The 27,935-nt window shown below is 41.4% G+C and overlaps 1 protein-coding gene across 3 annotated transcripts in view; it reads right to left on the bottom strand.

Annotated features, from left to right (window-relative positions):
* cep192 (centrosomal protein 192) overlaps positions 1–27,935 on the bottom strand; it is a 200,383-nt gene that overhangs the window by 169,260 nt on the left and 3,188 nt on the right. For all 3 annotated transcript variants that reach the window (XM_073046717.1, XM_073046708.1, XM_073046697.1), the window contains exons 2-3: positions 10,894–11,082; positions 4,825–4,947 (exon numbers count right to left, since the gene is read on the bottom strand). In XM_073046717.1, the coding sequence (XP_072902818.1) occupies positions 4,825–4,947; positions 10,894–11,057 (287 nt within the window). In that variant the 5' untranslated portion in view covers positions 11,058–11,082. The remainder of the gene's footprint in view (positions 1–4,824; positions 4,948–10,893; positions 11,083–27,935) is intronic.

Below are 27,935 nucleotides of genomic sequence, written 5' to 3'. Positions count from 1 at the left end.
ATCTTCAAATACACTTATAAAAACCTCTATATAGGTTGAAAAGAGTCAAGACTTTTTATACACCAAAATAAAACTAAACTCATGGGGTTTAAAGAGGAAATCAAAATGCTGATCTGAAAAAAAAATCAGAGCATAAATGCTGTAATCACTTTTTAGACAGAAGGAAAGTAAACAGTGATGTAACCCAGGGGTCGCTTGTTTTAAATTATCCACATTGCACTGGACTTTATTAGGAGAAAACTTAAGAGTTTGTAGATGACACAGAATCTTGAAGTACAGTATAGCAAAGTGAGGACAGCAGATTGCAGAAGGCACACAAAATGATGTAATGGACCAAAAGATGGGCATGCAAACTTAACTCAAAAAGTCAGTGTTGTTAGTCATTGACTTAATTTGTCATTTTCCTTGAAACAGTTTTCTTTTAGCTTTATATACAAATGTTAACACCAGCCAAAATCTGTCTGCATGTATCAAACAAAAGAAAATCTACTGATACTGTAAAGCCAAGCAGCACACAAAATGCTGGAGGAACTCAGCAGGCCAGACAGCATCTATGGAAAAAGGGTACAGTCAACTTTTAAGGCCAAAACCCTTGATCGAGACTGGAGAAAGAAAGATGATCTGATCCCAGCTCTCAACCGTGCCAGGTCTTCACCATCCCCTCTGACCTTCAACTCTGAGGCAGAACGCTCTGTCCTCACCTTTGTCCCCCTTCGCCCACACCTCAGCGAGTTCCGCATACGCCATGACACTGAATTCTTCTTCCGCCGGCTCCGTCCTCGAGCCTACATCTTCAGCAAGGACTCTCCCACTCCCACCAATGACCCCTTCCCCCTATCTTCAACCCTCCTCCTCTTCATGGATGCCCCGCTCTGGATCTCTTTATTGCTAACTGCTGATGGGATATCAACCATCTTGACTTCACCACAAATTTTTCCAATTCCAACCTCACTCCTTCCGAATGTTCTGCTCTCCACTCCCTCTGCACCAATCCCAACCTCACTATAAAACCCGCTGATAAGGTGGGGGGGCGCTGTTGTCGTCTGGTGTACCGACCTCTACCTTACCGAGGCACAGCAATAACTCGCTGAAACCTCCTCTTATTTATGATCATGACCCCATGTAAGGAGCCCCAGGCCACTGTCTCCCACACCATCACCAACCTAATCAGCTCTGGGAATCTCCCATCCACTGCCACCAACCTCATAGTTCCCACACCCTGCGCTTCAAGTTTTTTACCTCCTACCTAAGATCCACAAACCTGCCTGTCCAGATAGACCCATTGTCTCAGCTTGCTCCTGCCCCACCAAACTCATTTCTGCATACCTTGACACTGTTTTATCCCCTCCTTGTTCAATCCCTTGCCACCTATGTTCATGACACTTCTCACGCTTTGAATTTTTTCAATGATTTTAAGTTCCTTGGCTCCCACCGCCTTATTTTCACCATGGGCATCCAGTCCCTATATACCTCCATCCCCCACCAGGAAGGTCTCAAAGCTCTCCACTTCTGTTTGGATTCCAGACCAAACCAATTCCCCTCTAGCACCACTCTCTTCCGTCTAGCAGAATTAGTCCTTACTCTCAATAATTTCTCCTTTGGCTCCTCCCACTTCCTCCAAACCAAAGGTGTAGCCATGGGCACCCGTATGGGTCCCAGCTATGCCTGCCTGTTTGTTGGCTTTGTGGAACAGTCCATGTTCCAAGCCTATACGGGTATCCGCCCCCCTTTTCCTTCGCTACATCGACGACTGCAGTGACGCTGCCTCCTGCACACATGCTGAGCTCGTTGACTTCATTAACTTTGCCTCCAACTTTCCCCTGCCCTCAAGTTTACCTGGTCCATTTCTGACACCTCCCTTCCCTTTCTTGATCTTTCTGTCTCCATCTCTAGAGACGGCTTATCTACTGATATCTACTATAAGCCTAAAGACTCTCACAGCTACCTGGACTATTCCTCTTCCCACCCTGTCTCTTGCAAAAATGCCATCCCTATCTCACAATTACTCCATCTCCGCCGCATCTGCTCTCAGGATGAGGCTTTTCTTTCCAGGACAAAGGAGATGTCTTCCTTTTTTAAACAAAGGGGCTTCCCTTCCTCTACCATCAACTCTGCTCTCAAATGCATCTCTCCCATTTCACGCACATCTGCTCTCGCCTCATCCTCCCGCCCCCCCCTCCCCCACTCAGGATAGGGTTCTCCTTGTCCTCACCTACCACCCCACCAGCCTCTGGATCCAATGTCTAATTCTCCGTAACTTCCGCCACCTCCAATGGGATCCTACTACCAAGCACATCTTTCCCTCTCCCTCTTTCTGCTTTCCACAGGGATCGCTCCCTATGCGACTCCCTTGTCCATTCATCCCCCCCCCCCCCCCATTCCTTCCCACCGATCTCCCTCCTGGTACTTATCCTTGTAAGCAGAACAAGTGCTACACCTGCCCTTACACTGCCTCCCTCACCACCATTCAGGGCCCCAGACTGTCCTTCCAGGTGAGGTGACACTTCACCTGTGAGTCGGCTGGTGTGACATACTGCGTCCAGTGCTCCCAGTGTGGCCTTTTATATATTGGTGAGACCCGACGCAGACTGGGGGACCGTTTCACTGAACACCTACGCTCTGTCCGCCAGAGAAAGCAGGATCTCCCAGTGGCCACACATTTTAATTCCACGTTCCATTCCCATTCTGGTATGTCTATCCATGGCCTCCTCTACTATCAAGATGAAGCCACACTCAGGTTGGAGGAACAACACCTTATATACCAGCTGGGTAGCCTCCAACCTGATGGCATGAACATTGATTTCTCTAACTTCCATTAACGCCCCTCCTCTCCCCATCCCTGATATATTTAGCTTTTCTCCCCCCTCCTTTTTTTTCCTCTCTCTTTCTGCCCATCACTCTGCCTGTTCTCCATCTCCCTCTGGTGTTCCCCTCCCCCATTCTTTCTCTCTAAGCCTCCCGTCCCATGATCCTTTCCCTTCTCCAGCTCTGTATCCCTTTTGCCAATCACCTTTCCAGCTCTTAGCTTCACCCCACCCCCTCCGGTCTTCTATCATTTCAGATTTCCCCCTCCCCCTCCTACTATCTTTTCTTTCAGTTAGTCCTGACGAAGGGTCTCGGCCTGAAATGTCGACAGTGCTTCTTCCTATAGAAGCTGCCTGGCCTGCTGTGTTCCACCAGCATTTTGTGTGTGTTGAGTCAGAATTAGAAGTGGGGGGAGGGGAGGAAGAAACACAAGGTGATAGGTGAAACGGGGGGGGGGGGGGGGTTGAAACGAAGAACTGTGGTTAATAGGTTAAAGAAATACAGGGCTAGAGAAGGGAGAATCTGACAGGAGAGGCAAGAGTCCATGTAAGAAAAGGGGGAGGAGCACCAAAGAGAAGTGATGGGCAGGTAAGGAGATAATCTTTCCATCATCTCCAATTGGATTCCACCACAAAGAACATCTTTCCTTCCTCCCAACCCTTCCCCCTACTCCCAATTTTCTGCTTTCCATAGGGATCGTTCCCTTTGTGACTCCCTTGCCCATCCTTCCTCACTCATCTCCCTCCTGGCACTTATCCTTGCAACTGATATGTCAATTCATGACCTTCTCGACAGTCATGATGAGGCCACACTCAGGTTGGAGGAGCAACACCTTATGTTCTGTCTGGGTAGCAACTAACTTGATGGCATGAATATTGATTTCTCAAACTTCCGATTACACTCACCCACCCCCCCCCCCCCCTTCACCATTTCCCATCCCCTTTCCCTCAATGTCACAAAAACAAAGGAGCTGGTTGTGGATTACAGGAGGAATGGAGACAGGCTAGCCCCTATTGACATCAATGGATCTGGGGTTGAGAGGGTGAACCGCTTTAAGTTCCTCAGCCGACATATCATCGAGGATCTCACGTAGTCTGTACATACTGGCTGTGTGGTGAAAAAAGCACAACAGCGCTTCTTTCACATCACAGATGGTTGAAGAAGTTTGGTGTGGGCCCCAAATCCTAAGAACTTTCTATAGGGGCACAACTGAGAGCATCCTGACTGGCTGCATCACTGGGAACTGTACTTCCCTCAATCACAGGACTCGACAAAGTGATGCAGACAGCCCAGCACATCTGTAGGTGTGAACCTCCCACTATTCAGGGCAGTTACAAAGACAGGAGTGTAAAAAGAGTCCGAAGGATCATTCTGAACCCAAGTCACCCCAGTCACAAACTGCTCCTTATGCTACCATCCGGTATAAAAGCTAGGACCAACAGGCTCCAGAACAGCTTCTTCCACCAGGCCATCAGACTGCTTAACTCATGCTGACACAACTGTATATCTGTGTTATATTGACTATACTGTTGTACATACTCTTATAAATTACTATAACTTGCACATTTAGACAGAGACACAACATAAAGATGTTTACTCCTCGTGTATATGAAGAATGTAAGTAATAAAGTCAATTCAATTCACCCTTGCTCACTTCATCTCCTTACCTGTCCATCACCTCCCTCTGATGCTCATCCCCTTTGTCTTTCTTCCATGGCCTTCTGTCCTCTCCTGGCAGATTCCCCCTTCTCCAGGCCTGTTTCTCTTTCATCTATCAACTTCTCAGCTTTTTACCTCATCCCTGCTCCCTCCTGGTTTCACCTCTCACTTTGTTTCTTCCACACCTCCCCCCACCTTCTTACTATGACACCTCATCTTTTTTCTCCAGTCCTGATGAAGGGTCTCTGCCCGAAATGTCAACTATACTGTTCCATAGATGACGCCTGGCCTGCTGAGTTCCTCCAGCATTTTGCATGAGTTGCCTGCATGCATCAAGTTCAGCAATGACCAGATACTTACAAGTCATCTTTAAAACTAAGGACAAATTTTTTACAGGTTTCAGAATATGAAACATTTGGTGGATGTATTTCCATGACAGAAAATCTTCCTTCTTCCAAGTATGAAGCTTGACTATCTGGAATTCTGCAGGAAAAAACATAAATTTTCAAATAAATTGCACAATAATGCACATACATATTTAGAAACAATAATGCTGTTGTTTCAATGATTTTCTGAAACTTTCTGAATTTGTCTCACACAAGGTTGTGGGGTTAACTGATTCATATGTAGAAAGTAGACATTTTAGACAATAGACAATAGCTGCGGAAGTAGACCATTCGGCCCTTCGAGCCTGCACCGCCATCTTGAGATCATGGCTGATCAATTACTATCAATACCCAGTTCCTGCCTTGTCCCCATATCCCTTGATTCCCCTATCCATAAGATACCTATCTAGTTCCTTCTTGAAAGCATCCAGAGAATTGGCCTCCACTACCTTCCGAGGCAGTGCATTCCAGACCCCCACAACTCTCTGGGAGAAGTAGTTTTTCCTTAACTCTGTCCTAAATGACCTACCCCTTATTCTCAAACCATGCCCTCTGGTACTAGACTCTCCCAGCATCTGGATCATATTTCCTGCCTCTATCTTGTCCAATCCCTTAATAATCTTATATGTTTCAATCAGATCCCCTCTCAATCTCCTTAATTCCAGCGTGTACAAGCCCAGTCTCTCTAACCTCTCTGCGTAAGACAGTCCAGACATCCCAGGAATTAACCTCGTGAATCTACGCTGCACTTCCTCTACAGCCAGGATGTCCTTCCTTAACCCTGGAGACCAAAACTGTACACAATACTCCAGGTGTGGTCTCACCAGGGCTCTGTACAAATGCAAGAGTATTTCCTTGCTCTTGTACTCAATTCCCTTTGTAATAAAGGCCAACATTCCATTAGCCTTCTTCACTGCCTGCTGCACTTGCTCATTCACCTTCAGTGACTGATGAACAAGGACTCCGAGATCTCTTTGTATTTCTCCCTTACCCAACTCTACACCGTTCAGATAATAATCTGCCTTCCTGTTCTTACTCCCAAAGTGGATAACCTCACACTTATTCATATTAAACGCCATCTGCCAAGTATCTGCCCACTCACCCAGCCTATCCAAGTCACCCTGAATTCTCCTAACATCCTCATCACGTCACACTGCCACCCAGCTGAGTATCATCAGCAAATTTGCTGATGTTATTTTCTATGCCTTCATCCAAATCGTTAACGTAAATGGTAAACAGCTGTGGTCCCAATACCGAGCCCTGTGGCACCCCACTGGTCACCACCTGCCATTCCGAGAAACACCCATTCACCGCTACCCTTTGCTTTCTATCTGCCAACCAGTTTTCTATCCATGTCAATGCCTTCCCCCCCGATGCCCTGAGCTTTGATTTTACCCACCAATCTTCTATGTGGGACCTTATCAAATGCCTTCTGAAAATCGAGATACACTACATCCACTGGATCTCCCCCCGTCTAACTTTCTGGTTACATCCTCGAAAAACTCCAACAGATTAGTCAAGCATGATTTACCCTTGGTAAATCCATGCTGGCTCGGCCCAATCCTATCACTGCTATCTAGATATGCCACTATTTCATCCTTAATAATGGACTAGCATCTTTCCCACCACCGATGTCAGGCTGACAGGTCGATAGTTCTCTGTTTTCTCCCTCCCTCCTTTCTTAAAAAGTGGGATAACATTAGCCATTCTCCAATCCTCAGGGACTGATCCTGAATCTAAGGAACATTGCAAAATGACTACCAATGCATCCGCAATTTCCAGGGCCACCTCCTTTAGTACCCTAGGGTGCAGACCATCTGGACCTGGGGATTTGTCAGCCTTCAGTCCCATCAGTCTTCTCATCACCGTTTCCTTCCGAATGTCAATCTGTTTCATTTCCTCTGTTACCCTATGTCCTTGGCCCATCCATACATCTGGCAGATTGCTTGTGTCTTCCTTAGTGAAAACAGATCTAAAGTACTCATTAAATTCTTCTGCCATTTCTCTATTTCCCATAACAATTTCACCCAATTCATTCTTCAAGGGCCCAACGTTGTTCTTAACTATCTTCTTTCTCTTCACATACCTAAAAAAGCTTTTGCTATCTTCCTTTATATTCCTGGCTAGCTTGCGTTCGTACCTCATTTTTTCTCCCCGTATTGTCTTTTTAGTTAAGTTCTGTTGTTCCTTAAACACTTCCCAATCATCTGTCCTCCCACTATCCAGGACCAGTTCTGCAAGGCTTTACAAGGTGATTGGGCATGATGTAATCAAATTACAAGATTGGCCTAGAAGACAACCTACCAAAAAGAAACAGCTGCAAAAATGGACAACCTGCAAATCTACCCTCCCAGCTTTCCAACTCTGCCATCTGTTGAACTTGTCATTTACCTACTTCCCCACCCCCTCAATGGAGTTTTTAATATCCTTTATTCCTCAGCTTAAAAGTTCCAATAAAGAAAATCAGACCTCATGTTAGATCGACACTGAAGCAGTTTCTGAAGTCAAATTCCCCACTAACTTCGTGCTCTACTTTTGGGATTTTATACGGAGTCTCCTAGCACAGTGCAAGCAAGAAGCTGCGAAGGTAGCTCAGCATTTATGGACAAGTACAAGTTTCCTGGCATGTATGACTGCAAAGCCAACTATTCTTTGCAGAACTGCTAAGTTTCCAAGAAAGTGCAGACCCAAATATCAAGAGGATAATATTAATACTTAATAACTTATGATCAAGACTGAATAATTACACACTTCATTTAACCTCAGTCCAAAAAAAGGGGGCCTTTTTCAGCCAATATCAAATTTTCTTTCCAACAAGTCACAGGCTTACATTGTACAATGGCAACACAAGTTTGCTTGGATTACCACATTCTTTGCACAGGTACGTGCCAATCTATTGACCATTTTTCCTGGCCAATGAACATGCAAATAAAGTAGTATGGATCACATACGGTGGACAGTGAAGGTGGTTGTTAAGGTCAGAACAGGATCTAAATCAACCAGGACAGTGGACAAAAGTTCAAAGTAAAATTTATCATCAGAGTGCATACATGTCACCACATAACCATGACATTCTTTTTCTTGCAGGGATACTTAGCAAATCTATAGAACAGTAACAGTAAACGGGATCAATGAACAAAAAACTGAAAATGCCAATATAAATACAGGTTTCCCCCGCAATCCGAAGGTAGAACGTTCCTATGAAACCCTTTTGTAATCCAAAATGTCATAAATCGAAGAAGCAATTACCATTAATTTATATGGGAAAAATTTTTGAGCATTCTCAGACCCAAAAAAAACCTACCAAATCAAAGCAAATAAAACATAAAACCTAAAATAACACGAACATATAGTAACAGCAGGAATGATATGATAAATATACACCCTATATAAAGTAGAAATATTGTAGATACAATGTAGTTTCACTTATCAAAATTGGGAAGACAGCGAGTCAAAATCGATTTGGAGAAAAAAAACGGCACGTACACGCACATGCATGTACACGCATATGCAAACAACTGCCCGCACAAGGCTTCACGGTCATTGTAGTCTTTCTCGGGGTAAACACACGTATAAAGCAGGTGTCTTTTTTTCGTAAAAGCGAAAATCCTCTTTGGTTAGCGAAAACAGGTACTAATGTAAGTCTTTCATAACACCGATTTGTCGTAAAATGCACGTTCGAAAAGTGGGGGCCACCTGTACATAGCAATAAATAACATGCATGAAATTACAAGATTATGAGTCCTTAAAGTGAGACCATTGGATGTGTGAACACCAGAAATAGAATGAGTGTGGCAGATGGAATTTAACCCAGACAAATGTGAAATGATGCATTTTGGGAAGTTAATCTAGGCAAGACAAAGATGGTGAAAGGCACTTGGGGTCTAAGTATATAGTTCCCTGAAAATAACAACACAGGTAGGCAGGGTAATGAAGATATATTTAACATGTACTGGGATGGAGTGAAAAGCTTTGTTTAGCATGCCAGAAGGATCATTCCAAATGCAAGTATATCAAAAAGGAAAAGCAACATCAGAATGCAGAACATAGAAAAGTTCAGTGCTGGTAGATACAACAAAGACCATAAGTAATTTCGAGTGAGAGATCACGAGACCATCTTATTGTCTGTTTAAGAGTCTCAAACAGTGGGCCTGAAGCTGTCCTTGAGCAATCCAAACAAAGTGCTGGAAGGAATCAGCAAGTCAGGTAACACCGACAGAGGGGAATAAATAGTTGACATTTCAGGCTGAGACGCTTCATCTGTTTCAGCTGTCCCTGAGCTTGGTGGTAACTTGGGACAAGATGTTACACTTGTACGTAACACTGGTGAAGCCATACTTGGAATATTTTGTGCAATTCTTGACAACACACAAAGGGAAGGATGTGAGTAAGCTAGAAAGGATGCAGAAAAGATTCCCAATTGCCTTGTTTACAGTGTTTGAGTTAGGAGTGATTGGGTCTATTTTTCCTGGAGTGAAGGAAGCCAACAGATGACAAGACAGATGTATACAAAATTATGGGAGGCATTGACAGGATTGTCAGTGTCTCATTACAATGTCTAAAACTATAGCTCAAATTTTTAGGTGAAGGGAGATGGTTTAAAAGGGAATCATAGAAAACATAGAAAACCTACAGTGCAATACAAGGCCCTCCGACCCACAATGCTGCGCCGAACATGTCCTTACCTTAGAAATTACCTAGGGTTACCCATAGTCCTCTTTTTCTGAGCTTCATATACCTGTCCAGGAGTCACTTAAAAAACCCTATCGTATCCACCTCCATCACCGCCAGCAGCCCATTCCACGCACTCACCACTCTCTGCGCAAAAAAACTTACCCATGACATCTCCTCTGTACCTACTCCCCAGCACCTTAAAACTGTGCTCTCTCGTGCTAGTCATTTCAGCCCTGGGAAAAAGCCTCTGACTATCCACATAATCAATGCCTCTCATCATCTTGTACACCTCTATCAGGTCACCTCTCATCCTCCGTTGCTCCAAGGAAAAAAGGCCGAGTTCACTCAGCTTATTCTCATAAGGCATGCTCCCCAATCCAGGTAACAGCCTTGTAGATCTCCTCTGCACCCTTTCTATGGCTTCCACATCCTTCCTGTAGTGAGGCGACCAGAACTGAGCACAATACTCCAAGTGGGGTCTGACCAGGGTCCTATATAGCTGCAACATTACCTCTCAGCTCCTAAATTCAATCCCATGTTTCATGAAGGCCAGAAGGTTAACCAGAGTCAACCTGCGCAACAGCCTTGAGTGTCCTATGGACTCGGAGCCCAAGATCCCTCCGATCCTTCACACTGCCAACAGTCTTACTATTAATACTATATTCTGTCATCATGTTTGATCGAAAGGAATTTTTCCACAAAGAGTATTGGTATCTGAAATGAACTGCCAGAATAGCAAAATTTCAGAGGCATTTGACCAAGTATTCAAATGAACAAACTATAGATGAATGGGAATTAAGCCAGGCAAATGGGCAATTATTAAAAATATGCATAATGGTTGATATTGATGTGGTGGGTCAAATGACTTGTTTCTGTGGTGTACACGTTTATAACTCTATATAAAATTATAAGATCCATAGATCTTTTACCCCATGGTAGGGGCATCAAAAATCAGAGGGCACAAATATTCGGTGAAAGGAAGAGGTTTTGAAGTGGATTTGAGTGGAAAACATTTTCTCCCCTTAGAATGGCTGATATCTGAAGTTCACTTACTGGGGAGATGGATTCAGATGCAATCATCGCCTTAACAAGGCATTTAGGAAGGCATTTAAAGAGGCGAAGCATAGAAGGATACAGATCTAAGATGGGCAAATGGGATTAGTGTAAATATTCAAAGACATCAACACAGACATGGTCGTTCAAAGGGCTTACTTCAATTCTGCACAGATCTATAATTCTGGATAAGGGGAAAAGAGGTTGACAGATAGAATCATAACTCCACTGAAGGGCAGAATAGATCCAATAGGGTAATTGGAGGATTCCTTTTCCTGTTTCCATATAAACATGCACATCAAACCAAAGATCTCACCTGCAACCCAAATCTGATTTTTTAGCAACTGTTGATGCAGCCACAGGTAGTCCAAAATTTGAAGTAACAGTAACATTTTCCAGTGTTTCATTGCTACTGCTCCTCACAGACTGCAATAGAAAACTAGGAAGTGTCTCATCCTCCAAATTCCTGATACTTTCCATTATGTTAGGGGCATTTGATCATAACCTGAAAACAAAAATAGAAATGATAAACATACTCACAAAAAGTTTGATTTATTTGAGACACCTCAGCTTAGTAGTAGCAGTTTTCACCAAGACAAAACTAACAAAAGCAACAGTAAACAAACAGCATTTGTTTCAAAATACCATCAAAAGTCCAGTTCTTTTTTTAATCCAGAAACTGGTCATGTAAAAGTTAAATTGAAGAAAATAAATTTATCCCATTAAAAATAAAAACAAGAAATTATGTTCAGCAACTTTGTAGAGATAAAACATAACCTGCATTCAAAAATTAGAAAAATCAGGGAAATTTTTTTGCACTACCTCAATGGTTACTGTAAGGATTTTTTTTGGATAACGTCTCCAAAAACTATACATGCTACTTCAAAAAGATTCAAGATTGTTTATTGTCATTTCCAGTGCACAAGTGTAAAGGAGAAAAAAATAATTTTTACTCAGACCCTGCTGCAGCACAAAAAACACAATAAGATAAAGAATACAATAATTTTTTAAAAACTACAAGAAATTGGAGTATTGTGTACAGTTCTGGTCACCGAATTATAGGAAAGATATCAGCAAAATAGAGAGAGTACAGAGAAGATTTACTAGAATGTTACCTGGGTTTCAGCACCTAAGTTACAGGGAAAGGCTGAACAAGTTAGGTCTTTATTCTTTGGAGCGTATAAGGTTGAGGGGGGACTTGATAGAGGTATTTAAAATAATGAGGGGATAGATCCAGTTGACCTGGATAGGCTTTTTCCTTTTGTAATTTATTTTTTTTTTAAATTGAAGTTCATCATCAAACAAACATTTCCATAAGATGTATTTCAGACACTGTACATATATATCATATAATCATATATATCACAAATCTCCACAAAGTATTTTTCTGAGGTATACACTTATAGAAAACAGTGGAAAGAAAAAAACAAGCAAAAGGAAAGAACTATGTACAAGTAGGGAGTGATCTTTTTTTTACACAACATATTCATTGATTTGTGAGAATAAAATCAGGCCTATGAGGCATTATGTAGTTAAACCATTTTTCCCAGTATGAATCAAATTGTTCTAGCTTATGATTAACAGATGCTGTTATCTTCTCCATTTTGTAAATGTCCATTGTAATTTCCATCCATGTATTTAAAGTTGGGCTCTCCTGTGATAACCATTTCCTCGTAAGAGTCTTTTTACCAGCCACCAACAGTATATTCATTAAATATTTATCTCTTTTCAACCATTCTTGAGGCATATATCCAAAATATATGGTCTTACTCTCTAAGGGTATTTCACATTTAAAGATCTCTTGTAGGACATTGTGTATCCCCCTCCAATAGCTTTTGATAACAGGGCAGTCCCAAAAAATATGATAATGATTTGCATTTTGATTTCCACTATTTCTCCAGCAAATAGGGAGGTTACTATCATAATGGGATTTCTGAGAGGGTTTAATAAAATATCTTATCAAGTTTTTCCATCCAAACTCCCTCCATTTCTGTGAATTGGTACACTTCCATTGATATCTCCATATTGTTGTCCATTCTTCCTCAGATATAATTATTCCTCCTTCCTTCTCCCATTTTGTTTTAATGCATGAAGTCGAATGTGTTTTAAGATTTGACAACCCCTTATACATGCTTGAAATGATTCTACTACCATTATCTGAATTATATGCTTTTCTAAATAGCTCTATCAAGCATGTACTTGCCTTGGTTACATTTTTAAGCGTTTTATTAACATATTGTCGCATCTGTAAATACCGATAAAAATCTTGTTTTTCTCATAAGTGTTTCTCTTTAAGCATTTCTAAACTGAACAGTGTTCCTTCTTTCATTATGTTGCAAAGAACTGTTATTCCTTTAGCTGTCCAGTCCTTAAATCCAGCATCCAGTTTATTTGATGTAAAATCCAAGTCATATGCACACCATTTAAGAATTGCAATATCTCCCTCTAGATTATATTCTTTTATAGTAGTTTTCCATATTTAAGAGTCAATTTCACCCATGGGTTATAAATAGTATTTATGTACCTTTGCAGGTTGTTATCAGCCAAAATTGCTTGTATGGGGATGGGAAGTACCCGCTCCTCAATGTTTTTCCATTGAGCGTCATATGATGGGTTGCACCAACATATCACAGCTCTCAACTGTGCTGCAAAATAATAATCACTAAGAGAAGGCAAGCCCCATCCCCCCTTTTCCTTTGCTAATTGCAAAGTTTTGAGACCAACTCTAGGCCTTTTACCCTGCCAAATATACCTTGATAACATCTTGTTCCATTAATTGAATTGACTTTGATTAATCTCTATTGGTAGGGTCTGAAAGAGAGATAACAGTCTGGGCAGTATATTCATTTTAATAGACTCAATCCTTGAACTGAGACTGAAAAAGGAATCAGGTTCCATCTTGCCACATCTTCCTTAATCTTTTTATATAAAGACTGATAATTACATTCTGATAATTTTGCCAAATCTTTTGGCATAATGATGCCCAAATATTTGAAAGACTCTGTATGCCATGCCCAGGGGTATCTACATTCAATTTCTCTTGGTGGGCTATAGTAATATGAAAGTAATTGGGTTTTATCTACGTTGATCTTGTATCCTGATAATTGACCATATTGTTCAAAGGATTGCATCAATTTAGGTAAAGAGTATGTTGGTTGCCCTAGATAGATCAAAATATCATCCGCATAACAAGCCAATTTATGCTCTGTCCCTTTAATAGTAATTCCCGATATCTTCATTTTGTCTGATGTATTGAGCTAATGGTTCCAGATATAACGCGAAGAGTAGCAGTGACCACGCACAACCCTGTCTCGTGCCCCTTTCTAGGGTAAGACTATTTGATAAATATCCATTGATTTTAATCCTAGCAGTAGGATTGTCATTAAGTGTCTGTATAGTTTTAATAATTGTGTCTTCGAAACCAAATCTATGTAAAACTCTGTAAAGAAAATTCCAATTAACCGAATCAAATGCTTTTTCAGCGTCCACACTTATCACTATTGCTTCGAGTTTATTTTTTTGTATATGATCCATAATGTGAAGTGTCCTTCGTATATTATCTTCTGTCTGGCATTGTCGTATAAAACCTGTCTGATCGTTACGTATCAGTATGGGTAGAAACTCCTCTAATTGCTTGGTCATGATGGAGGTAAATAATCTATAATCTACATTAAGAACGGATATTGGTCGAAATGACCTGCATTCCATTTTATCCTTGCCTTCTTTCGGTATAGCTGAGATTATCACTTCCTTCCAACTGGGTGGCATTTGTGCCTTCTTTAGAGCCCAGTTCAGTGTGGGGAGTAAAACAGGAATTAACTCATTTTTTAATTCTTTGTACCATTCTGTCGTATGCCCATCTGATCCTGGTGACTTGCTTAATTTAAGCCTACTAATTGCAGCTTTTAATTCAACTTCAGTTATGTCAGCAGTCATCGTTCTATTTTGTTCTTCACTTAAAGTGGGAAACTCTAGAGAATTCAAGAAGGTGTCAATTTGGGTTATGCTTCCCCCTGGAACTTTGGAATATAGAGTTTTGTAAAACACTTCAAAAGCTTCTTGAATTTCACTTAGCTTATTTTATCATTTTCGTTCTTGGGTCCCTAATTCTATGAATAGTATTTTCTGCTATCTTTTTTTTTCAGTTTCCACGCCAGTATTTTCATAGATTTCGATCCACTTTCATAATGTTTCTTTCAGAAACATTAAATTTTTCCTGATTTCTTGCATAGCCAAACTATTAATTTCATTCCTAATTCTTTTAATTTCCCCTAATGTATCCTGTGCCAAATTCAATTTGTGTTTTTTCTCTAGTTCCTTCAGCCTATTTTGTAATTCCTCTAATGTTTTATTCCTTATATGAAGATATCGCTATAATTTTCCCTCTTAAGACCGCCTTCAGAGTATCCCATAAAATGGGAGGTGAAACCTCTCCATTATCATTAAATTCTAAGTAGAGACCAATTTCTTTTTTAATTTGTTCCTTAAAGTACAGATCATTGAGTAGACTTGAATTTAGTTTCCAAATAGTACTCTTTGGTTGTAGGTCAAAATCAACAGATAAATATATAGGTGCCTGGTCACTTACATCTATTGTCCCAACTGCACAGGTGTTTATTTTGTTTTTGTCTTTTCCAAATGTTATGAAATAGTCTACTCTTGTATATATAGAATGGGGAGCAGAATAATGAGTGTAATCCCTTCTGTTGGGGAAAAGATCCCTCCGTATATCAATTAAACCAACATCCTCAAAAAGTGTATTAACTTTCTTATGTAAAGATTTTGTTTCATAGGTTTTTCTATTGGAAGAGTCTAACTTTGGTTGTAATTGTAAATTTAAGTCTCCCCCACATATCAGGAGACCTTCTGTTTCCGTTACCATAATATCAGTAATTTTCTGAAAGAAACCAATATCACTTCCCAGGGGTGCATATATATTCAATAGAGTAACTGAATTTCCATCTTTATTCCCCCTTACCAGAATATATCTGCCCTCCTTATCTCCTATTTCGAATACTTTTTCAAAATTTAGCTCACTTGAGATAAGAATAGCAACTCCTCTCCTATGTCCTGATTTATATGAGGAGAAAAACAAATTAGTGAAGCCCATTCTCTTTAGTTTTTTATGCTCATTATCACTTAAATGAGTTTCCTGTAAATATACTACATGGGCTTCTTCTTTCATTTTGGATAAAATTCTATTACGCTTGATTGGATTTAATAGCCCATTGACATTAAAAGAAATGAATTTTACCTTGTCCTTAGCCATCTGTATTTATCTGTCAATGTATCATTGAATTTAGAATGAAACTTAATCGATCTACTCCCTGAACAAATAAGAACCAAGAAATGCAAATAATAACAAAAATGGCAACGAACGTGTGATTCCAAGGCTGAGGTCTCTAGTAGATGACCCTGCGTTGAGCTAGAGGAAATGTCTAGCTGTGGGGGATAACCCCTCCTACTTGTGAGTTGAGGGCCCCCAGTGCAGTAGTCATAAAAGTCAGTGAACAAATCATTACACAGAAAAGATTTCCCTGTGTACTCCTCATATATATATTTATTATACACACACACACACACACACACACACACACAGATTCAAATAAGAGTACATGATTTGAGAGTTAGGGGTCACAAGTTTAAGTGTAACACGAGGGGGAATTTCTTTCCTCAGAGAGTGGTAGCTGTGTGGAATGAGCTTCCAGTAGAAGTGGCAGAAGCAGGTTCGGTATTGTCATTTAAAATAAAATTGAAGTCTCAAGATGGCGCTCATGGAGTAAACCGCATCTAGGCTTTGCTCCAAACCTTTTACGTTTTTTTTAACCTACAAACACCCCTTAAACTTATTCTAAAGGGGTCTAAACATATAGAATTTTTCTTTTTAAACTATTTGAATTATTCTCAACTTGCTGAAATGTCTAAAGCAAAAGAACCGAAACAGACGAAAGAACCGATAACTTTAGAAGTAGTTGTGAAGTTTATAGAAGCTAAATTTGAAGATCTGGAGAAAAAATTACTCGGAAGATTTTCACAGTATGACGAACGTTTGAAATCACTCGAAGAAAAGTTCCTGACCCTTTCACTGGAATCACAAAAACAACAAGCAAGCATTTTGGTTCTTGAAGAAGCCGCTCGTAAGAAGGATCGTATAATCGAAAAAATACAAGAAGAGCAAACTTCGACGTTCCAACAGATGGATCGTTATAAAGTTAAAATTACTGATTTGGAAAATCGTTCTCGAAGACAAAATCTTCGGTTAATTGGGATCCCGGAAAAATTTGAAAGCGGTGATCTGACCGTTTTCTTCTCTAAATTTCTAGTGGATGTCCTGGGCGCAGAGGTCCTGGATAACCCCCCGATAATCGATCGGGCACATCGGGTGTCCAGATTTCAGGCAGATTCAAGTCTGAAACCACGACACGTAATCCTTAGAATCCATTATCCTCATATCAAAGAACGTCTGATTCGTGCGGCTCGTAAAAAAGGCATGATAACCTATCAAAACTTCAATTTTCGCATTCTGGAGGACTATAGCCCGGAGGTATTACGGGCTAGGCTGGCTTTTAGATCGATTATGTCGAATTTTCACCAGAAAGGCTACAAGCAAGCGTTGCTGTTTCCAGCACACCTGAGAGTCACCCTTCAAGATGGATCTTTTCGGCTGTTTAAATCGCCAGCGGATGCTCAAGGTTTCATGGAACAATGACATTTGATCGGGCTGACCAATGTAATTTAGCCTATAGATTTGGATCTGTTATAGATTGACGTTTGGGGTTTTTTTTTTGATACGGTTTACATGTATTTCTTACATACGGTTAAAGCTCTCTTTTTTTTACTGGGCTTATTCTGACTTTATATTTTTTCATATTATTAATCTATTAGCGTTGAAAATGACCTATTAGGGTTTTTTTCTTCTTTTTTGTTTTTCTTTTTTTTTTAAATCGATATACGCTCTTTTTTACACTTTTAACATTTGAATATTAAGATTGGGAAAAAATAAAATGGCATTTCTTCTTCCCGACAGACTCCAGTGTTTGCAGCGTCATAACTGTTTTGATGTGTTTGAAAGTTTTAAACTTTCATTTATTGTTTTAATTTTTTTAACCCTTTTGTTTATATACATTTATAACACTAATTTTATATTTTAACTTTTGCTATATCAACCCTTTTTTATAATGTGGGTTGTTTGTATTTTTTTTAAACTTTGTTACGTTTGAGTTGCCGTCTTGAGACAAGGGGGTAATTTTAGTATTAGATCGCTCGCTTGCCTCTTTTTGGCTTTTTTCCTGGGGTTTTGAGGGTGGTGGGAGGGGGATTTTTCTTTTTTTTCTTTTTTTCGCTTGCTTTTTGCTTAGTTTTATTTCATGGGCTTATATGAAACTACAAAAATGGCTGCAGTGCTGTGACTTCCGGTTTCCCTTTGAACTTACTTCCCTCTTCCGGGTTCATGAGTTCACTTTTCTTTCAAACCTATATGTTAACTGTAATATATATTGTCAATATGGATAAGACTATTAACTTTGTTTCTTGGAATACTAATGGTTTAAATCATCCGATCAAACGGAAAAAAGTATTCAAAGTATTCCATAGAATGAATGCTAATGTTATTTTTGTACAAGAGACTCATGTAAGGAAGGTGGATAGTCAGCGGTTGTTTAGGTTTTGGAAGGGCCAACAGTATCACTCAAATTCGCAAGCCAAAGTGAGAGGTGTTTCTATTTTTATAGACTCATCAACTGCTTTTATACATCATGAAACAATTTCAGATCCGCAAGGTAGATTTTTGCTTATTACTGGTTTACTTTTTAATCAAAAAGTTGTTTTAGTTAATGTTTATGCTCCAAATACTGACTGTCCTGAATTTTTTAAATGCTTATTTACATCCTTTCCTAATCTGAATCAATATAGATTGATAATGGGCGGGGATTTTAATTGTTGTCTAAACCCTTTGATGGATAGATCCAAGCCCACTCAAACTTTTCCGAACAAATCGGCTTCTCTTATTAATTCTTTTATGATTGATTCAGCTATTTGTGAAATTTGGCGTTTTCTACACCCTAATGACAAAGAGTTCTCATACTTTTCCCATGTGCATCATAATTACTCAAGAATTGATTACTTTTTCATTGATCAGCATTTACTTATAGATGTTATGGATTGCAAATATGACTCTATTGCTATATCTGATCATGCACCTTTGAAGTTATCTATTAAGGTGACGGATTCATATATTAGTACTAAAGGTTGGAGGTTTAATCCTGTTTTACTGCAGGACTCTGACTTTGTTAACTTTATTAAACAGCAAATTGATTTGTTTTTCTCAATAAATTCTACAGCAGAGATCTCTAGTGGAATTTTGTGGGATACTTTTAAGGCATATATTCGTGGACAGATTATTTCATATTCTGCCGGAGTTAGGAAACGAACTAATTCTAAAATATTAACATTAGTTGATAAAATTAAGGCAATTGACAAGATCTACTCATTGACCCCTAGTAAAGAACTTTATAAAGGGTGGAACTTCAAATGGAGCATAGTTTATTATTAACCTCCTCGATTGAAAGTCAGTTAATTAAATCGAAAGCTCAATTCTATACATATGGAGATAAGTCTGGTAAACTACTAGCTAACCAATTGAAAATTGTTTCGGATAAGCGACAAATTACTAAGATTCGCAAACAAGATGGTACTTTGACGATTGATCATAAAGAGATAAATAAAGCCTTCCAAGATTTTTATAATTCTTTATATCAATCAGAATGTACTAAGGACTCTTCTATAATGAGTGAATTCTTAAGGAAATTGAATATTCCAAAAGTAACTGTTGAGGATAGTGTATTTTTGGACACACCTATTACGGAGTCTGAAATAGAAAAGGCTATTTTCTCAATGAACTCGGGTAAAGCTTCGGGTCCAGATGGTTTTTCTGCAGAATTTTTTTAATCCTTTTCTTCTATACTTTCTCCTTGGCTTTGTAAAATTTTTAAAGATGCATTAAGTATAGGTAAACTACCACAATCTTTTTATGAAGCTTCTATTTCCTTAATTCTTAAAAAAGATAAAGACCCCACTGAATGTGCATCCTATCGGCCTATATCTTTGCTGAATATGGATTTTAAGATTTTTAGTAAAATTTTGGCTATTAGATTAGAAAATATATTGCCTCGGATTATTTCTGAGGATCAGACTGGATTTATTAAAAATCGCTATTCATCTTTTAACATTAGAAAATTAATTAATATTGTTTATACCTCTTCATCTAAAATCCCAGAATGTGTCAATTCCTTAGATGCCGAAAAAGCATTTGATAGAGTCGAATGGTCATATTTATTTAATACTTTGCAACATTTTAATTTTAGTTCAAAATTTATATCATGGATTAAATTAATATATCAGAAACCTTTAGCTTCGGTCTTCACCAATAATCAAAGATCCCCTTTTTTTCAGTTATTTCGGGGCACAAGGCAAGGTTGTCCTTTAAGCCCTTTATTATTTGACATTGCTTTAGAACCCTTGGCTATAGCTATTCGTGAATCACCCAATATTTTAGGTATTACCCGTGGGGAGACGATGTATAAGGTATCATTATATGCGGATGATTTGTATTATATATATCTGACCCTGAAAGATCTATTCCTGCTATTTCTTCTTTGCTTGCTCAATTTAGTAATTTTTCTGGATATAAATTGAATTTTAATAAGAGTGAACTTTTTCCATTAAATATGCATACTTCAATTTATAATCAGGTACCATATAGAATTGTTACAGACTATTTTACTTATTTAGGTATTAAAATTACTAAAAAACATAAAGATTTATTTAAAACTAACATTTTGCCTTTAATAGATCAAATTAAGCAACTTGCTAATAGGTGGTCCCCACTATCTTTGTCTTTGGTAGGTAGAATTAATGCCATTAAGATGATGATACTACCTAAATTTCTATATCTATTTCAAGCATTACCAATTTTTATTCCTAAATCTTTTTTTGATATAGTTGATTCTAAAATATCTTCGTATTTGTGGCAGAACAAAAATCCTAGGCTAGGTAAAAAATATTTACAGAAGCCTAAGAAGGAGGGCGGCTTGGCTCTACCAAATTTAAGATTTTACTATTGGGCAGTTAATATACGGTATTTGATATTTTGGACACAAGAATCGGCTACAGTTGCTGGCCCACAATGGGTAAATTTGGAATGTAAATCTGTGCAAGATTTCTCATTGATCTCAATCTTAGGATCTTCACTTCCTTTTTCGTTATTCAAAACGAATAAACAGATAACTAATCCTATAGTCAAGTATACATTACGAATCTGGTTTCAATTTCGTAAATTTTTTGGTTTGAATAAGTTTATGCTGTCAAGTCCTATAATATCTAACTACTTTTTCCGACCATCATCTATAGATCAAGCTTTTCTTTTATGGAAAACAAAAGGTATAACATGTTTTCGTGATCTGTTTTTGGATGATAACATTATGTCCTTTGAACAGTTATCTAATAAATATAATTTATCTAAAACCCATTTTTTTAGATATTTACAAGTTAGAAATTTTCTATATAATGAACTAAAGTCTTTTTCGAAAGAATGTCCATTGGACATTACAGAAAGAATTTTAGCTCTTAATCCTTGTCAAAAGGGCTTAGTAGCTATCATTTATAATATGATTATGAATGTACAACCAGATATATCAGAAAAAATTAAGAAGGAATGGCAGGAAGAATTGCATTGCCCTATATCTACTGAGCAATGGGAAAAAATTTTATTATTGGTAAACTCATCCTCTGTCTGTGCTAAACATGCTCTAATACAATTTAAGGTTGTACATAGAGCTCACATGTCTAAAGATAAACTTGCTCGATTTTATTCTTATGTTAATCCAACCTGTGATAGATGTCATTCTGATATTGCTTCGTTGACCCATATGTTTTGGTCTTGTCCTTGTTTACAAAACTATTGGAAAGATATTTTTAATGTTATTTCAAGAGTCTTAAATATTAATCTTCAACCACATCCTTTTACCGCAATTTTTGGTCTACCAATGATAGATAATAAGCGTTTATCCGCTTCATCCCAACGAATGATTGCATTTGTTACACTAATGGCTAGAAGATCTATTTTACTGAATTGGAAAGAAATTAACCCTCCAACTGTATTTCAGTGGTTTTCTCAAACTATTTCCTGTTTGAGTTTAGAAAAAATTAGAAGTGTGGTTTTTGATTCTTCAGTTAAATTTGAGGAAACTTGGAGACCATTTATTCAACATTTTCATATGAATTAAATGGTCTGATCCTGAACCTTATTGTTACTATCCTGAATTGTGTGGATGGAGGTTGGGAGTCATTGACACTGCTGTATGTATTTAACATTATGCGATTGCCCATGTTGGTTAGTTTTTTTTTAGTTATTGTTTTTTTTTGGGGGGGGGGTTCTTTTTTTTTCTTAATTCCTTTACATTATACTATGAGTTTGAGAGACTCTATGTATTGATTAATACATATTTAATTGTTAATTAATCTATTATGTACTCTCAAATGTTTTGTACTAATATTTTTCTTATGTTTTTCTTAAAAAATTAATAAAAAGATTTGAAAAAATAAAAAAAAAAAATAAAATTGGATAGGTATATGGACAGGAAAGGAATGGAGGGTTATGAGCTGAGTGCGGGCCAGTGGGACTAGGTGAGTGTAAGCATTGGCACGGACTACAAGGGCCGAGATGGCCTGTTTCCGTGCTGTAATTGTTATATGGTTATATAAATACATAAGATTGCTCAAACATATAAAGTGAAAATAGGCAGAGGAGAGTTTGTACACATGGCAACTGACAGGAAATGATAAAGTAATGGTAGTTTGTGGTGGGAGGGGCAAGTTAGTGGATGGAGGTGCTGATCAGCCCTACTGTCTCCCTACCGTGACAGAGAAGCTTCATTAACTCATCTGTTTTGGACTTGTCTGAATCTTGAAAAATATTCTAAGGAAGTTTTTCAAACTTTTTCCTTACTTTTTAAAGTCAATTTTAAGCTTAACCCTCTGACGGCCATATTCGGTATTGTTGCATGACAAGATATTAAGCTGAAGGCATCTGATTTACATATTTTGGCCTTTAACTCTTTTATAGCTAGGAGGGCGCTTTTGTTTAAATGGAAAGATGTTTTTCCTCCTACTCATGCTCAATGGTCATGCGACGTTATGTCATGTGACGTTATGTCATGTTTAGATTTAGAGAAAATTCGTTGTTCAATTTCTGAATCTCGTCAAGACTTTCAAACCTGGTGGGGACCTTTTCTGAATTATTTTCAAAACCTTCACTCCGTTGTTTAAACTCAGATGTTGGCTAATATTAATTTTTATCATATGAGAAGGTATTTTACCTTCTTTTCTCCTTAAGAAACAGCTTCGGTCTTGGTAGGGGTTAGATTCTTTTTTTGTAATAAATTAGTATAGTTCAATATAGCTATTGATTAACTTAGATGAATACAGGGTAATGAGATTGTTGTTATGGACAGATATAATGTAATTGGTAGCTTTTAAAAATATTTTTTGACCTTTTATATACACTTTCTTGTACTCTGTATTCTTCTATGTAGAAACTAACAAAAATATTGGAAAAGACAAAAAGAATCATGATTGTGTAAAAACAGCCTCATGAAAGCCCAACATACAGAAGATTCTCACATTATAGCAGTTCACGTAACAGAAGTTCAATCTCGTGAAATTTACACCACCAAAAAAATTCTCACCAAACTTAACCACCTGTTAAACTAAACACACTTTTGAACATGCATGTGCAATCAATAACAACATTTATGAACCAATGGTATTTGCTAAACTTGTAATGATCTTAGAAGCCTTAAGGCTATGAAATGTCTTCAGTTCATTGAAGTTTCTCAGCTGGTGATAAAGGTTCAACAATTTGCAGTTTTGAACTAATTCATATTTTAATGAAAACATTCTTTACAATTTGAATGTGAAATGGTTTTAATTCTATTCAAGGCCAATAAAACATTTAGCAGGTTGTGGCGACCCACTTTCTGCGCAGGTGAACCGGCTCACAAATAGCCAACGCGCGGGGAGAGACTTTGGTAATGCACCTCTGACGTCATTTCCGCCCCAAAGAGGGCGGGCGCTAGGGATTAAATGCCAGCGCCGCGAAGTTTGAATAAACTAGTCTTGAAACGATTTACCGACTGCGTGTTGTTATTTCAGCGCTGTGTGTAGCACATTGGTGACCCCGACGGTCCAAACGGGATTTGGACCAAAGATGACCGACTCTTCATCTGTTCACGCAGTTTCGCTAAAACTGCCAACTTTCTGGACGCTGCGACCATGCATGTGGTTTAGCCAAGCAGAAGCCCAGTTCCAGATTCGGCAGATCTCTTCTGATTCCACGCGTTACTATCACGTGGTGAGCGCCCTTGACCAGGAGACGGCCGCCTAGGCTGCAGATTTCATACAGTCGCCCCCGGAAGAAGGCAAATATGAAGCATTCAAAGCGCTGCTCATTGGGACCTTTAGCCTCTCACGGCGTGAGCGGGGTGCCCGCCTGCTTCGCCTGGACGGTTTAGGAGACAGACTGCCGTCAGCATTGATGAACGAGATGCTGGCCCTGGCTGACGGACATAGGCCCTGCCTCATGTTCGAGCAAGTGTTCCTAGAGCGACTGCCCGAGGACATACATCTACTGCTGACCGACACAGATTTCAGTGACCCCCAGAAGGTGGCGGCCCGGGCAGACGTGCTGTGGAAAGCCAAGGGGGAGAGCGTGGTGTCCGTCAGTCAGATTACCAGGCCACGCGCCCAACAGCGGACCAGACTAGGCCCGGCAGGGGAGCGGACACAACACAGAGGCAGGAGTGAGGAGGGCAGTGAACAGTGGTGTTTCTACCACCAGCGGTGGGGCACAAAAGCCCGCCGTTGTCGCCCCCCCATGCAAGGGTCAAGGCCAGGGCCAGCTGCTGCTAATGACTATGGCGTCTGGCCACCAGGACGGCCTCTTGTACATCTGGGACAAACAGTCGGGACACCGCTTCTTGGTCGACACCGGAGCGGAAATCAGCATCTTGCCCCCGACGGGGTACGACACCCGCAAGAGGAAGCCAGGACCCACCGAGGGCCACAAACGGCAGCACGATACGGACCTATGGCACCCACACAGTACAGCTCCAGTTCGGCGCCAGCCGGTTCATGTGGGACTTCACACTGGCCGCAGTGGCCCAACCAGTCCTGGGGGCGGACTTCTTGCGAGCTCACAGCCTACTGGTCGACTTGCAAGAGAAAGGACTAATACATGCCGAGACTTTCCAGACGTTCTCCCTGGGTGAAGCCAAGTTGCCGGCCCCACACCTGGACTCCATCACGCTGTCGGACAACGAATTCACCAGAATCCTGGCCGACTTTCCAACGATTCTGGCACTGCAGTTCACAGCAGCCATGCCCAGACACTGAGTTCAGCACCTCATCCCGACCAAGGGACCACCCCTCCACGCCCGCGCACGAAGGCTCCCCCCCGGAAAAGCTCCACCCAGCGAAGGAGGAGTTCAAGAGGACGGAGGAATTGGGGATCGTACAGAGGTCCAACAGCCCATGGGCCTCCCCCCTGCACATGGTGCCCAAAGCAGCTGGGGGTTGGAGACCATGCGGCGACTACCGCAGACTGAACAAGGCTACAACTCCAGACCGTTACCCCGTGCCGCACATACAGGACTTTGCAGCAAACCTGCACAGGGCAGGAATATTTTCCAAAGTAGACCTTGTCCGGGGATACCATCAAATCCCAGTGCACCCTGAAGACATCCCCAAAACGGCACTTAGCACCCCGTTCGGCCTTTTCGAGTTCCTCCGAATGCCGCACAGACATTCCAGCGGCTAATGGATGTGGTGGGACACGACCTGGACTTTGCGTTCATCTATTTGGACAACATCCTTATAGCCAGCAATAGTCGCCAGGAGCATCTGTCCCACCTCCGCCAGCTCTACTCCCACCTGAGTGATTTCGGCCTCATGATCAACCCGGCCAAATGTCAGTTCGGTCTCGATACCATCGACTTCCTGGGCCACAGGATTACCAAAGATGGGGCAACACCTCTGCCCACCAAGGTAGACGCGATCCGCCACTTTGTCCGGCCCAACACGGTCAAAGGCCTACAGGAGTTCGCTGGCATGGTGAACTTCTACCACCGTTTCCACCCCTCAGCAGCCCGTATCATGCGCCCTTTGTACTCCCTGATGTCAGGTAAAGGCAAGGACATTACTTGGGACGAGGAGGCCGCAGCCGCTTTCGTTAAAGCCAAGGAAGCCTTGGTAGATGCCGTGATGCTGGTACACCCCAGAATGGACGTTCCGACCGCACTCACGGTGGACGTATCAGATACAGCCGTCGGTGGGGTGCTGGAGCAACTCATTGAGGGGCGCTGACAACCCCTGGCATTCTTCAGCAAGCACCTACGACCACCCGAACTCAAGTACAGTGCTTTCAACCAGGAGTTGTTGGCACTGTATCTGGCAATCTGGCATTTCAGGTACTTCTTAGAAGGCAGGCCGTTCACCGCGTTCATGGACCACAAACTGTTGACCTTCGCGTTCACGAAGGTGTCCGATCCTTGGTCGGCTCGCCAGCGGCGACATCCATCCTACATCTCCGAGTACACGACGGACATCCAGCATGTCTCGGGAAAGGACAACGTCGTGGCGGACGCGCTCTCCAGACCAGCTGTCCAGGCCCTGTCCCTGGGGGGTGGACTATGCAGCACTGGCAGAGGCACAGCAAGCAGATGACGAGATGCCCAGTTACAGGACCGCAGTCTCGGGTTTGCAGCTGCAGGACTTTCTCATAGGCCCAGGTGAGAGGACCCTCCTGTGCGACGTGGCTACCAGCCAACCTCGCCCCATCGTCCTGGCAGCCTGGAGGTGGCGAGTTTTCGACTCCATACACGGTTTGGCGCACCCATCTATCAGGACAACTGTCCGGCTGGTCTCCAGCAAGTTTGCGTGGCACGGACTTCGCAAGCAGGTCAGTGAATGGGCCAGAACATGCGCACAGTGCTAAACAGCCATGGTGCAGCGGCACACTAAAGCCCCGCCGCAGCAGTTCGAACCCACCCACTGGAGGTTCAACCACATTCATGTGGATATCGTGGGCCCCCTACCAGTGTACCGAAGAGCGCAGTACCTCCTAGCTATGGTAGACCGGTTCACGAGGTGGCCAGAGGCAGTCCCGGTCACCGACACATCTGCCGATTCCTGCGCCCGAGCACTGATTGCAAACTGGGTAGCACGCTTCAGGGTACTGGCCCACATTACCTCCGACAGAGGCGCCCAGTTCACCTCCAGCCTGTGGTCGGCTGTGGCCAGCCTGTTGGGAACGCAGCTGCACCACACTACTGCCTACCACCCACAGTCGAACGGACTGGTGGAACGCTTCCACCGTCACTTGAAGTCGGCTCTCATGGCCCGCCTGAGAGGACCTAACTGGGTGGACGAGCTTCCCTGGGTCCTGCTTGGAATTCGCACAGAGCCCAAAGAGGATCTGCACGCCTCGTCGGCTGAGTTGGTGTACGGCGCACCCCTGGCAGTCCCAGGAGAGTTCATACCAGCCCCAAGGGGGCAAGAGGAAGAACCCGCAGCAGTCCTGGACAGACTACACGACAGGCTTGGCAACCTGGCCCCCGTACCGACTTCACAGCACGGACGGACCCCGACCCATGTACCCAAAGAACTGCAGGACTGTAAGTTTGTGTTTGCACGAAGGGGTGGACACCGGGCACCGCTACAGCGGCCGTATGAGGGGCCGTTCAAGGTGATCAACAACAACGGGTCCACGTACGTTCTGGACATTGGGGGGAAAGAGGAGGTTTTCACGGTGGACTGACTCAAACCAGCCCATGTGGACTTGGCGCAGCCAGTCGCAGTTCAGGCACCGCGGTGCAGAGGCAGACCTCCCAAACAGAGGCTGATCCAGATTGTGGACACTGGGGGGTGTATCGCCGGTTCTGGGTGGGTGGGGGTTATGTGGCGACCCACTTTCTGTGCAGGCGAACCGGCTCACAAATAGCCAGCGCGTGGGCAGAGACTTTGGTAACGCACCTCTGATGTTATTTCCGCACAGAGAGGGCGGGCGCTCGGGATTAAATGCCAACGCCGCGAAGTTTGAATAAACTAGTCTTGAAACGATTTACCGACTGCGTGTCGTTATTTCAGCGCTGTGTGTAGCACATCGCTACAAGGTTACAATTCAATTCGGATGAAATCAGCAAGTGGAAATCTAATCACAATTTCCAATTACGGCACAAACATAATTTGTGAATAGAACTTACGAGATTGTTTGCTTTGGTAAACTGACTTTTATAGCAGGTACTC

The sequence above is a fragment of the Hemitrygon akajei genome, chromosome 1 (assembly GCF_048418815.1).
Source record: "Hemitrygon akajei chromosome 1, sHemAka1.3, whole genome shotgun sequence".
In the NCBI taxonomy this organism is placed as follows: domain Eukaryota; kingdom Metazoa; phylum Chordata; class Chondrichthyes; order Myliobatiformes; family Dasyatidae; genus Hemitrygon; species Hemitrygon akajei.
This window is presented reverse-complemented; position numbering and strand designations above follow the sequence as displayed.